The 13,676-nt window shown below is 42.6% G+C and overlaps 2 protein-coding genes across 2 annotated transcripts in view; one reads left to right on the top strand and one right to left on the bottom strand.

Annotated features, from left to right (window-relative positions):
- PSMG2 (proteasome (prosome, macropain) assembly chaperone 2) overlaps positions 1 to 5,736 on the bottom strand; it is a 22,361-nt gene extending 16,625 nt beyond the window's left edge. Inside the window, exons 1-2 of the mRNA XM_011936634.1 lie at positions 5,249 to 5,736; positions 1,649 to 1,820 (exon numbers count right to left, since the gene is read on the bottom strand). Of these exons, the coding sequence (XP_011792024.1) occupies positions 1,649 to 1,820; positions 5,249 to 5,305 (229 nt within the window). The 5' untranslated portion in view covers positions 5,306 to 5,736. The remainder of the gene's footprint in view (positions 1 to 1,648; positions 1,821 to 5,248) is intronic.
- Positions 5,660 to 13,676, top strand: part of CEP76 (centrosomal protein 76kDa) — a 26,118-nt gene continuing 18,101 nt past the window's right edge. Inside the window, exons 1-6 of the mRNA XM_011936662.1 lie at positions 5,660 to 5,930; positions 7,290 to 7,445; positions 8,486 to 8,561; positions 9,192 to 9,416; positions 11,229 to 11,414; positions 13,256 to 13,353. Of these exons, the coding sequence (XP_011792052.1) occupies positions 5,868 to 5,930; positions 7,290 to 7,445; positions 8,486 to 8,561; positions 9,192 to 9,416; positions 11,229 to 11,414; positions 13,256 to 13,353 (804 nt within the window). The 5' untranslated portion in view covers positions 5,660 to 5,867. The remainder of the gene's footprint in view (positions 5,931 to 7,289; positions 7,446 to 8,485; positions 8,562 to 9,191; positions 9,417 to 11,228; positions 11,415 to 13,255; positions 13,354 to 13,676) is intronic.

The raw sequence follows: 13,676 nt of genomic DNA, 5'->3' as shown, positions 1-13,676 counted from the left end.
CATGTTAGCCAGGATGGTCTCAATCTCCCGACCTTGTGATCCGCCCGCCTCGGCCTCCCAAAGTGCTGGGATTACAGGCTTGAGCCACCGCGCCCGGCCGGCTTTCGTTTTTTAAGACAGGGTCTCACTCTGTCACCCAGGCTGGAGTGTAGTGGCATCATCATGGCTCACTGTAGCCACAACCTCCCAGGCTCAAACAGTCTTCCCAAGTCAGCCTCCTAAGAGGATGGGACTACAGGTTGGCTAATTTTTTTCTTTTTCTTTTTGTAAAGATGGGGTCTCATTTTGTTGCCCAGGCTGGTCTCAAACTCCTGGGCTCAAGTGTTCCTCCTACCTCAGCCTCTCAAAGTGTTGGGATTACAGATGTGCACCAATGCACCCGGTCATGAATTCTGGTTTTAACCATTTACAGTCTTTTATCCTCGGAGGCAGTAACTAAAATTTAGTCTTGTGTTGACAAAGCCATCTGTCCTGCAGGAAGTTCAATAATAAGGTCATTTCTCAAATGTACATTTCATTATCGTAAGCTAAGAACAATGATATGGTTAATAAGACACAAAAACCAAAATGCTTCTTCATTTGTCTTTCAATTCACCAAAGGCCTTTCGTGCTCTTCTGTCCCTCTGGATTTGACCCTAAAATGGTAAACAGACGACTCAAAGGTCACCAGAACAGTTAGCCATCAAAGGCAGTAACTGGTGCTCCCGTGCTTCACGATCTACAGGAGCTCTTTTCTTACTCACCAGGTGCTGTGCTGCATTATAACCAGTGTTCCCTGATTCATCAAGCCTGATAGTCCAATGAGGAATTACAAAGATTTACAGTATGGGAAAAGCCTACACCTATGAGTGGCATCAGGCAAGTCAATGTCTTTCAGCCTTATCTACACCATGTGATTATGGATCCTAGACTGGAAGAGGATGTCTAGGAGGATGAGGCTTAGTTGATGTACCATATATTAAACCTACAGGACTGAGTCCATTGCAATCTTCTTTTTGCCTTTCCATATTATTAGTGATGGTTACACATACCAGTAAGAACAGGAAATAAAACTGAGGATAGAAGGAAAAAAATCCATGTTGAAAAAAAAGGAAATTTTAAATTCTATAAAAGATACAAGCACGGGCCGGGCACAGTGGCTCACGCCTGTAATCCCAGCACTTTGGGAGGCCGAGGCGGGTGGATCACAAGGTCAAGATATTGAGACCATCCTGGCTAACACGGTGAAACCCCGTCTCTACTAAAAATACAAAAAATTAGCCGGGCGTGGTGGCGGGCGCCTGTAGTCCCAGCTACTCGGGAGGCTGAGGCAGGAGAATGGAGTGAACCCGGGGGGGCGGAGCTTGCAGTGAGCCAAGATCACACCACTGCACTCCAGCCTGGGTGACAGAGCAAGACTTCATCTTAAAAAAAAAAAAAAGACACAAGTATGATCTTACTCTCAACCTTCGTAAGAGTTGCCCTTTACAAGAGTCTAACAACTAAAACCAGGATGTAAAAGAAAAGGACAATGTGACTACATTGTGAATTCTACACAAAGTTGGCACTAAGTAAACATTTGCTACAAAACAATTATCAATAAAGTCTATTTCTAATTTAAAACAACTCTACCTTGTAGCGGAACAATAAAAGGTAAAGCCTTACATACCTTCAGCATTTATACTAAGTTCTGTTGAATTTCCTTCCGCAGTTGCATATGGATTGTTTCCAACCATTGGCACAAGACAATCAGTATAGAAGTAACCAATCTTAGACATATTCAGTGTAGAAATAATTAGATCCATTGCAAGCTGGCCAACATTTCCAACAGATACTGCTGGCTGAAATTATAAAAGATATATTCAGTAAGTCACCAAAATTAGCAGCACTTTATTTTATTTTTTGAGACAGAGTCTGCCTCTGTCTCCTAGGCTGGAGTGCAGTGGCGCCATCCCGGCTCACTGCAGCCTCCTCCTCCGGCTTGAAGCAATTCTCCTGCCTCAGCCTCCTGAGTAGCTGGGATTACAGGCGCGCACCACCACACCCAGCTAATTTGTGTATTTTTAGTAGAGACGGGGTTTCACCATGTTGGCCAGGCTGGTCCGAAACTCCTGACCTCAGGTGATCCACCTGCCTTGGCCTCTCAAAGTGCTGGGATTACAGGCGTGAGCCATCGCGCCTAGCTAATTTGTGTATTTTTAGTAGAGACGGGGTTTCACCATGTTGGCCAGGCTGGTCCGAAACTCCTGACCTCAGGTGATCCACCCACCTCAGCCTCCCAAAGTGCTGGGATTACAGGCGTGAGCCAACACACCTGGTCGCAGCACTTCAAAAAGTTTAGACAGAAAACAATAGTCATAGTGTTAGTACTGAAAGCGTCATAGCATCATGGCTAGATAATGATTTTCATTAACTACAACTGCTGAGGCCTCCTCCACCTTTGAGACTATTGATTTAACAAATACTTATTGAACGCCTACTATGTGTCAATTGCTGCTCTAGGCATTGGGAATGCAGCAAAACAAACCAACAAAAGTTTATGCCCTCATGGAACTTCCATTCGAGCCAGAGTGGTTAACCTGTAATAAAACAAACAGTAAAATATACAGTGGTGAGTGCTACGGAGAAAAATAAAGTGTGAGGATGTGTGTACATGGCTGATTTCAATTTTAAGTAGCGAAATCGAGGAAAGACTCACCCGAGGTGACAAAGGACTAGAGACCTGGAAAAGGTAAAGGAGACAGCCCTACAGAGAAATGGAAAAGACCACTCCAGGCAGGCGGAAAGCAAGTGTAAAGACTACGAGGTACGAACAGAAGCTCTCTTGGGTCTTCTTACCATTTGCTTTATCAGTGCCTCTTCACGCATTCCCAAAGTCTGAAGTGACCTTTTCACACTAAACACACACACAAACTCTCTTTTTCCCATGACGTAAAATAATAAAGCTGCCAAATCCCTACCTACATCCCACAACATGTAGGAGCTCCACAAACTAATGGATGTCTCCACATGGTTAGGTCACAGGAAACTCACATTCTGCAAGTTCAAAACTATAAACTTTTGCCCAAATTTGTCCCCGTATTTTGTATTTTAGAAAAGTGCGCTGGGCATGGTGGCTCATGCCTGTAATCCCAGCACTTTGGGAGGCTGAGGCGGGCGGATCACCTGAGGTCAGGAGTTCAAGACCAGCCTGGCCTCCATGGTAAAACCCTGTCTCTACTAAAAATACAAAATTAGCCAGGTGTGGTGGAGCATGCCTGTAATCCCAGCCACTCAGGAGGCTGAGGCAGGAGAAGCACTTGAACCCGGGAGACGGAGGTTGCACTGAGCCGAGATCGCACCATGGCACTCCAGCCTAGGCAAAAAAGAGCGAAACTCCGTCTCAAAAAAAAAAAAAAATGTTCAACATTATTCACTCTACCTAAACTTCTTCTATTCCCTTACCAACTACATCTAATACATGCCTAATTTTTATTGAGGTTATCCCCAAAGTATCCTTTTAACGTAGCTCCTCCTTCGCATTCTTCCAACAATTCCTTCTGTTCTCTGTCCTTCCGGGTGTTCCCTCAGCATGTTCTCCACTTCTCACTGCTGTCACCGACCAACTGCCTAGTCACCTCCTGTAATTCCCTTCTCAACAATTTTGACACTTGGGTTAAACTCTGTACCATCCTTCTGTTCCTCACTACTGTATTATGTCCGTCAGCACGTAAACTAGAAGATCTTGACCCCACATAGCCGTCTAGCTCAGCCTCATTTCTTGTGTCTCTACATAGCAAAAATTCTCCAAGTCGCCCACAAAAACATAAGCAGAAACTTTATCTCTTATTAAAAAAATTTTTTTTCTGAGACAGGGTCTCACTCTGTCACCCAGGCTGGAGTGCAGTGGCGTGATTTCAGCTCACTGCAGCCTCTGCCTCCTGGGCTCAAGTGATCCTCCCACCTCAGCTTCCTGAGAAGCTGAGATACAAGTGCAGGCCACCACACCTGGCTAATGTTTATTATTATTATTTTTTTGTAGAGATGAGGTATCACTATGTTGCTCAGGCCGGTCTTGAACTTCTGAGCTCAAGAGATTCTCCTGTACTTGGCCTTCCAAAGTGCTGGGATTACAGGCGTGAGCCATCATGCCTGTCTCTGAATTAATGACTGGATATATATATATATTATACAACCCAAATCTTTACTTGTTTTCTGCCATTCATTCAACCCACTCCAATACGGCTTTTCTCTTCACCACTTCACTGTTAACTGTCCAGATGACCACCATTAACTTGTCGCTAAATCCAAACATACGCTTTCTTCACCTTACACACCTACTTCTGACGTGGCCACTCCCTCCTTTTTGAAACACTCTTCTCTGGGGCTGTGTGTTTTACATGTAGTGAATAAGAATGACAGTTCCAGCTCTCTCCCGCCTTACACCACTCCAAATAGTGCATTTTCCAGTGGTGCCTTCTGGGTTCACAGGGCCTACAGCTTATTCTCTCTCAATGTGTCATTCCAAATTCTTGGCAGTCTTCAAGTGCCCCATGCTTACGTGACTCTGTTACAGACATCTATCTTTCCGAAACGCCTACTTTCCAAACCTACTCCCAGCCCACAGCCCCTCCATCTCTTACTTACTACCTTCTCTATGAAGCCTTTCTTAACAAGCCCTCCGTCCCTTCCCTCCCAATTATCTCAGGGCCTTTCCATATCCTTTCAAACTTCTATCCTAGCATTTATTGCTCTTATTAAGTACACATGTTGCCAACTACATTGTCAATTCCTTGAAGGCACGCACCTATTCTCATACTCGCACATTACAGACTTTATTAAAACAATGAACGAATCTGAAGAGCGATAAAACTGCTAACTACCGGCAAGAGTCGACGTTTATGGCCCTATCAGTAGTTCTCCGGTTAACAACGACAGTATGCTAGCTTAAGACTGACTCTAAACCCAGTCGCAGAAAGACTTTCTAGGGTAAAACTGAAGGATGCCCCGCACAACGTAAGTGCAGTGTATCCAGAATGTACGAACACATCACGTTTTACCGGAAACAGAGACTACAAACTGTAGACTTGACTACGTTTCGTTTTAGAGCCGACAAAGGTTCTATTTGGACGTCTGCCTCCGGCTACAACCTCCCTGTTCTTTCCGGCCGAGAACCTGAAATAGAAACTAGTGCCCTCTTTCTCCCGGCACCGCCGAACACCCCGGGTCGAAGTGGCGACACCGCAGGGGCCTCGCGAGGCAGCAGCCCCGAGCGCAAGCGGAGACTCACCATGAGGAGGGTGAAGCCGGCAAGGTCGGGGGCCGACTCCCCGCAGGGAACGAACATGGTCGCAGTGGGGCGGCCAGCAGGGCCTAAGCAGCGTGACCCTGGAAAGAACGAGGGCAGCAGGAGGGCGGAAGCCCGAGTCCCCGGGGCCTCGCGGGGCGCAGGCGGGTCCTTCGAGTCCCTGGGCGCCGGGCCCTGAGGGCCCGTCCAGCTAACTGCCGGTTCCGAGGGCAGAAAGAGGCCGCCGGGGGGCCGCGAAGAGGGGCGAGCGGCACTTCCGCAGACCCTAGCAAGCAAGGCGATGGGGTGCGCTGAGGTCTCGGGCTGCGGGGCCAGCGGGGAGGTGGAGCGCCGGGCGGAAACGATCAGGCAGCGTGCCGGCCAGCCCCGAGTCCAGCTTGTCCGCCACTGTTTGAAAACAGTTGGCGCCGCCGCGGCCGGGGCCTCAGTTCCAGGTCAGCCTCAGGCCTGACGCGGCGTTGCCTCCCCCGGGAGCTGTGCTAGGCGAGCGGCTGCGGCGCTTTGTGCTCCAGTCGCTCCTAACGCTCCCTGGCCGGGCCGGGGCCGCGCAATTAGGGCGTCTGAGGCGGGGAGAAGCGGCGGGGAGACGCCGGCTGCCAGCATGTCGCTGCCTCCGGAGAAAGCCTCCGAGCTGAAGCAGCTCATCCACCAGCAGCTGAGTAAGGTGAGAGTCGCGGGCGCTGGGAGAGACCGCCGGGCCGAGCCAGGACCTTTCCCTCCTGCCCGGCGGCCCCGGGCCGACAGCGGCACCTGCTTGCCGAGACTCTAGCGAGGACTGCGGGGTGGGCAGAGCTTTGAGTTTGGGGCAGGAGAGCGTCCTAGCCTCCGAGAGAGAAAACGAGCCGAGCAGGTGCTAGCAAGAGTCTGGGGCGATAGAATGAGCGGTTTTGGCGTTTTAGGGCGGCCGTGAGAATGAAGCGCTTAGCGAGCGACTTCTGGAAGTCCAATCGAGTGTAAGTTGTACTTGGAGGTTTATATTCTGCTATATCAGGGTTTCTTTCTTTTTTTGAGACGGAGTCTCTCTGTCGCCCAGGCTGGAGTGCAGTGGCGCGATCTCAGCTCACTGCAACCTCCGCCTCCCGGGTTTAAGCGATTCTTCTGCCTCAGCCTCCTGAGTAGCTGGGATTACAGGCGCGGACCACCACGCCTGGCTAATTTTTGTATTTTTAGTAGAGACGGGGTTTCACCATGTTGGTCTGGCTGGTTTCGAACTCCTGACCTCGTGATCCGCCCGCCTCGGTCTTCCAAAGTGTTGGGATTACAGGCGTGAGCCTCCGCGCCCGGCAGATATCAGGGTTTCTTCACCCCTGAAACATGTGGGTATTAGGGAAGTTGAACCAGGAGCTTCAATCAGCACTTCTCAAAGAAGTCATGGAAGAGAAGTTACTAAAGGATTTGTAATGACGGTATTTGTTAATATTTCGAAGCTCCGGAAGAACCTCCAGTCTCTGCAGCGCTCGCTCGACTGAGTACAAGGTGATAAAAGCGATCGTTTATGGTGCCCTTGTGTGCCAGGCTTTGTGCGAGGTGTCTAGCGTCTTTTATGTAATCCTCACAACACTATTGTGAGAGGGCACTACACTAGGTTTTTCCATTCTTGTCGGTGACGAAACAGATTCATAAAGGGTAAGTAAGTTGGCTTGAGGTTACACATCTAATAAGTTGAAAGCTGGTAAGAGCCCCTTATCAGTAGGTAGATCGAAGTATGAGAGTAGTAAGATCATGCTTTGATCTGCCTACTCCCCAGTCTGTGTTCTTTTGATTGTACTATACTCCCTCTCAGAAGATTCCTTTTGGTTGAGTGTTATTTGTGGAGAAATGGTAACAAAGGTGCGAGATAACCAGTGGAGACCATTTCTAGAATTTGTACTCAAAAGATTCATTCTTTAAAAGCTTACCTTTGTTCTCATTCAATTGTGGTAACAATTGTGCATTTACTATTAGCTGGAGAAACCTAAAACTTCAGAAGCAGTATTTGACTGCTTTGTGATGTTATAAATTGTAATATGAGTTTTCTACATAGATGGATGTCCATGGCAGAATAAGAGAAATCCTTGCTGAGACTATACGGGAAGAATTGGCACCTGATCAACAACATTTATCAACAGAAGATTTGATCAAAGCCCTTAGACGTCGAGGAATCATTGATGATGTGATGAAAGAACTTAATTTTGTTACTGTGAGTAATCTTTTAGGGAAATAAATGAGAGTATAAGTATATACTAATGTGTAACACTGTTTATAAGGTTCTGATGTGGGGCCTTTCCTTTTAGTGAAACCACTTTAAGGTCATTCTGTTTACTAGTGTCCTTGTTTCAGGTATAGGCTAGCTCTGCCCTTGAATATACCAAATAGTTTTGTGCATCAATGAAATTTGTGTTATATATCATATTCCTGTCTCTACAGTGACAGAATTTTCTCTTGTTTTCTAGGTCTGTTAATTTTGAATATACATACTTTAGTCAAATTAGTTAACCATAACGAAGTTCTTTTTCACTATGTTGTGTAATTTTTTTAGATTAAGCATATTTTTAAAATAAGCACTCTTTTGGGATTGTATTCTCTATGATTAACAAATTACAAATTTCTTTAAGAAAATAATTGTCCATAAGAGTCCTCAGATCTTTTCAGACAAATAGGTCAATAATGGGATGATAGTCTCTCAGTGCAGATAGTAAGTAGGCCTTCGTGTGAAAATGAGGCAATAATGAAAACTGTGACCTCAATACCTGGGTAATAGAATGTGAAAATTGGATGGACTTCATAATACCACAGGGAATAAGTATTTTAATACAGTACCTTTTTTTTGGTTTTTGAAGTTTATGAACCCATTTGTTATAAAAATTGACCTAATAACAGCTTCTACCATGTGATGACACTTTATTAAAATCAGCTCATGGTGGAATTATAAGCATGTTACATAAGCATGCGGGAAGTTTAACCTTGTTGAAGGCATTAAGGATTTGTTTTTAGCTTTATGTGGATAGTATTACTTGAAGACAGTTTAATTCCTTAGCATTTGATTTTAGGAGTGACCAGTTACGTCATCTTTTGTGCAGGCTTTTGTTTTCATTATTTTAGTTAGGCTAGGAAAATAAGGGGTTCTTTGAAAGAGCCTTATCCTGTTGTTAGGTTCAGTGCTTAGTCATGTTTATTGACATTTCCTTAACCTATAATTGTTTTCTAATTTGTTTTGATTTTCTTTTCCTGCCTTTCTAGGACAGTGTTGAGCAAGAACTCCCTTCCTCTCCAAAACAACCTATTTGTTTTGATAGACAATCAACATTAAAAAAAAGTATGTATATTTTAACATTAATTTAATTGTGGTTTATAGTAAATACTGATGTGCTGTAGTCTTTGGTATTTGATAGAAGACATTTCCATTTTTTCCCCCAAAATAAAACACTTACAATTTTATAGTTAGCTAAAACATAGATTCTGTTTTGCATGAAGTATATCAGAAGAGTTAATGTATAGCACAGTAGAAGCAAAAACAGGATCACCAGTTTCTTGTGTTTTAATAATATGTTTTATAAAAACTGTATAGCCTTGCTTTTAAATGGTAATGTAATTATCTGACAAATACACTTGCTGAATTGATAGTTATATGAGTTGGTTTGTGAAGGTGGAGGAATGTTGGATAAGCAGCTAAGAAGCAAAAGTATACTACATGTTGGCTCTGATGCCTTTCCAGCTGGGAGAAAGTAGCCTGGATATAAACTCAGAAAAGAATAGCATATTATATGGGTATCTTCTCCCCAGGGTACAAATGATTCTGGTATATACAGTAATAAACTTATTACTCTTGCTTTTTTTTAGTCTTTGGTTTTGGGTTTTTATCTGTCAAGTTTTTACTTCCTAATGATTGATCACATTCTTTTAAGTTATTTGGCAGTTTCCTCATATATATTGCTACACTTTACAGCTAATATTGATCCAACACGGAGGTATCTTTACCTTCAGGTTTTGGGTGGAAAAGCTTTCTTGGAACATCTGCAAGAACCTGAGCCTTTACCTGGACAAGTTTGTTCAACGTTTACTTTATGTTTACATTATCGAAACCAACGTTTTCGTTCAAAACCTGTTCCATGTGCCTGTGAACCAGATTTTCATGATGGCTTTTTACTTGAAGTACACAGAGAAAGCTTGGGTAAGAAACAGTAATAAATCGTCATTTAATTGAGTAAATCTTTGTTATGTTTTATTGTGAAACAATAATAATAACTTTTTCTGTAAGAAGAGATTTGTAATGGAGGAATCTCTAGCCTTTCATTTCCCACTGCTCTTTTCTTTTTTTTTTTTTTTTGAGACGGAGTCTCGCTATCACCCAGGCTGGAGTGCAGTGGCCAGATCTCAGCTCACCGCAAGCTCCGCCTCCCGGGTTCACGCCATTCTCCTGCCTCAGCCTCCCGAGTAGCTGGGACTACAGGCGCCCGCCACGTCGCCCGGTTATTTTGTACTTTTTAGTAGAGACGGGGTTTCACCGTGTTAGGCAGGATGGTCTCGATCTCCTGACCTCGTGATCCACCCGTCTCGGCCTCCCAAAGTGCTGGGATTACAGGTTTGAGCCACCGCGCCCGGCCTCCCACTGCTCTTTTCAATTTAAACTACTATCAACCTTCTTGCAATATTCTGTTCGCGATTCATTTTCCCTGGAGATTATTTTTTGACTGTTTTCATTGTTGATTCTTTAGTAATACACACTTAAATACCTATTATGTGCATAGTGTTATGCTAGGCAGGTGCTGGGATGATACACTGAAAAACGAGACATGGTCCTTCTCATTTATAAAACATAACCAGATTAATGATGTTATGTAACTTATAAAAGTCAAAGTTTAGGCTGGGCACGGTGACTCACAGCTGAAATCCCAACACTTTGGGAGGCCTAGGTGAGAGAATCATTTGAAGCCAGGAGTTCAAGACCAGTCTGGGCAAAGTGAGACACTGTCTACAAAAAATAAAAAATAGGCTGGGTGCGGTGACTCACGCCTGTAATCCCAGCGCTTTGGGAGGCCAAGGCAGGTGGATCACCTGAGGTCAGGAGATCGAGACCAGCCTAGCCAACATGGCGAAACGCCATCTCTACTAGAAATACAAAAATTTCTAGCCAGGCGTGGTGGCAGGCGACTGTAATGAGCCGAGATCGCGCCATTGCACTCCAGCCTGGGCAACAGAGTGAGACTCTGTTTAAATAAATAAATACATAAATAAAGAGTCAAATTTAGATGTGAACATATAACTGTCATTTTGGTTTTTTTCTCTTTTTTCTTATTTCTCCAATAAAGCATATAATTCTCATAACTGCATTTTATGCTACTTGATTCCTCTAATTGTTTTACACTATGCTTCTTTCAGTAAAGGTATTTTGTACATTTTAGTTGTCAATGTGAAAATCTTTATATTTGTAAACTAAGCAAAGTTTCAGAATTTGTCTTCAGAATTTTAGATTTAAAGATGACGGAAACATTACTAAAATTTATTTTTTTCCCCTTTGAAAGATGTTACCCTAATAAGGCAATTGATAGGATAAATTGCTAGATTCAATGTGCTGTATTTTTCAGTTGTATGTTGATTACACAGTGATAATTTCTGGAGGTTAAAGGGATTTCTGGAGGTAGTTTGGGGATTAATGTTGACATACTTGAAGGCTTTTTATTGTAGTAGCATATACTTTAGTTAAGTATTTTTAAAGAACATACTGATCTCATGAATCAGAAAGCACTGATATGCTGTAAGTTACTGGATAATTCATCACGATTTGCCAGTCTTCTGAAAAGTTAGTGATAGAAATAGGACTGTATTTGTATTTCCAGTTTTTTCCATGCTGAGACATTAGCAAATTGTTCTATTTGGTTTTATATAAGCTTATTATTTAGTATATTCTTAATAAAAGTATTATTTTATGTTGGCCTAACTGAATATGTAGTGTGGTATAATTTCGTTTGGATTATATTGCTAGGTGATGGAACCAGAATGGCTGATTCAACAACAATGTTATCAATAAGTGATCCAATTCATATGGTGCTAATCAAAACAGACATATTTGGTGAGACGACTTTAGTAGCATCGTATTTTCTGGAATGGCGATCGGTTTTGGGCTCAGAAAATGGAGTGACCAGTCTGACTGTGGAACTTATGGGTGTAGGTATGATGATTCATATGTCATTGTTAACCTTTTAATAGCTACGGTTCATTTGTAAATAGATTTTATATCCTTAAAATGCTTTTATAATCCAAGAGGGAAACCTGTAAAATAGAATTTCATTAGAGTTACAACTGGACCCCAGCATCCTAGTCTTGAAGAAGAGTGTCAGTATAGCACTTCACGGTCAGTCTGACCTTGCCTTAGGAAAAATGGTTTTTTCTGGAAAATGAATACAGGAATTTTGAGGGTTTTAATTTCAAGTTCATTTGATACAATGTACGGCTATAAAGAAAATTAATATTCTTGACACACATACAAACTTATGTGTGTCCAGCCAGCACACCCTGGAATACATCCCCTTTGGTACCAGTGATTCTTGCAAAATATGGAGTAGGTGTTCTCCCAGCCTTTTACAGTGTGGCTGAGTGAGGCCTGGAAGAGGTAATCATTTGCTCAGTGTCAGTATCAAGTATTCCTTGAGGGCAGAGCTGGTGCCTATCTTATTTATCACAGTCTCCTTGGAATCTTGCACACTGCCTGCTGTGTAAAACATATTTGCTAATAAAATGAGAAAACAAAACCTACTAATGTTTTATCTATAACATATAATGGAATTACTTTGGTTTTGAACCTTAGTCACAGAGTTAAACCTTGCCAGTGGACAGCACGGACTTAGTAATTTAGATTTTTTTTTTTTTTTTTTTGAGACGGAGTCTAGCTCTGTCGCCAGGCTGGAGTGCGGTGGTGCAATCTCAGTTCACTGCAACCCCCGCCTCCTGGGTTCAAGCAATTATCCTGCCTCAGCCTCCTGAGTAGCTGGGACTACAGGCATGTGCCACCATACCCAGCTTCTTTTTGTATTTTTGGTACAGACAGCGTTTCACCATGTTGGCCAGGATGGTCTCGATCTCTTGACCTTGTGATCTGCCCACCTCGGCCTCCCAAAGTGCTGGGATACAGGCGTGAGCCACCACATCTGGTCAGTAATTTAGATTTTAGTAAGTCATACCAAGAATGTATTTTTCTTTAAATAAAAATTATAGAAAAAATGTTCTTCGTGTAGGAAATTTATTTTCAAAGACAATACCCAATTATTTGTCTTCAAAAATAGGCCTAACATGATAATCATAGCAGTCATCTGGAAACAAGCAGATTCTGATTCACTAAAGAAACATTAAATCATTTTGATGTGAGGTATATTTGTTTTCTAGTTCTTTAAATCCAGGCATGGATTGAAAATTTCTACTCAGCCTGTAATTTGATAATGGGAAGTGACAAATGGGAGTTACTATAAATGACAATATAAATGCTTTCTAATTTTTAGTGTGTGTAGAGACAGAATGAGGTGTTAACAGTTGCTTTGACTTTGAATTTAATGTAAGTCTGGTTGATATTATACATTTAATGAAGATAAAAATTAAGAGTCTCAAATCCTTTAGGTCAGAAACGTTTCTTAAAACATGTTAGAAAGGCCAGGTGTAGTGGCTCGTGCCTGTAATCCCACCAAGCACTTTGGAAGGCTGAGGCGGGAATATCACTTGAGCTCCAGAGTTTAAGACCAACCTGAACAACATAGGGAGCCCCCACCTCTACTTAACGAAGAAAGAGAGCATCAGAAAGCTAAGAAAATAGTTAATCTCCTTATAATTAGATAAACACCTTTGTTTAAAAAAATTGATTTGGTTCATTTTTAGTATGAATATTAAAGGTAATGTTGAATGTTATCTTTATTCCATGTAAGTGATAAAACACCAAGTGCCTAAGTTATTTTGGTTAGACTTTGGTTGAGTAAATATATATAGTATTGAAATCTCTGAAGTTCTAAATATTTATGTTTATAGGCACAGAATCAAAAGTTTCTGTGGGAATTTTAAATATAAAACTTGAAATGTATCCACCACTCAATCAAACGTTATCTCAAGAAGTAGTGAACACACAGGTAAATAGTTATGAGTTTGTCTTTTTTTGTCTGTCTGTTTTCATAGTAGTGTATTTAACTGTTGATCCTAGAAGGCACTCTAGTTTTAGAAAATTACCATTTATTACTTTCTAGATTAGCACTCACAGGTTCACAAAAAGGATGAGAAAGAAGATAAAGACAAGGTTGTTTTCCTAGGAGAATCTGTACTCTAGTTTGGGAAATACTATGAACGTTTATTGAGACAATATAAGAATTACAGAATAGGCCGGGCGCGGTGGCTCACGCCTGGAATCCCAGCACTTTGGGAGGCTGAGGCGGGTGGATCACGAGGTCAGGAGATC

The sequence above is a fragment of the Colobus angolensis genome, unplaced genomic scaffold, assembly GCF_000951035.1.
Source record: "Colobus angolensis palliatus isolate OR3802 unplaced genomic scaffold, Cang.pa_1.0 Scaffold155, whole genome shotgun sequence".
NCBI lineage: Eukaryota > Metazoa > Chordata > Mammalia > Primates > Cercopithecidae > Colobus > Colobus angolensis.
Note: the sequence above shows the minus strand (reverse complement) of the source record. Positions and strands in the feature narration are given on the sequence as shown.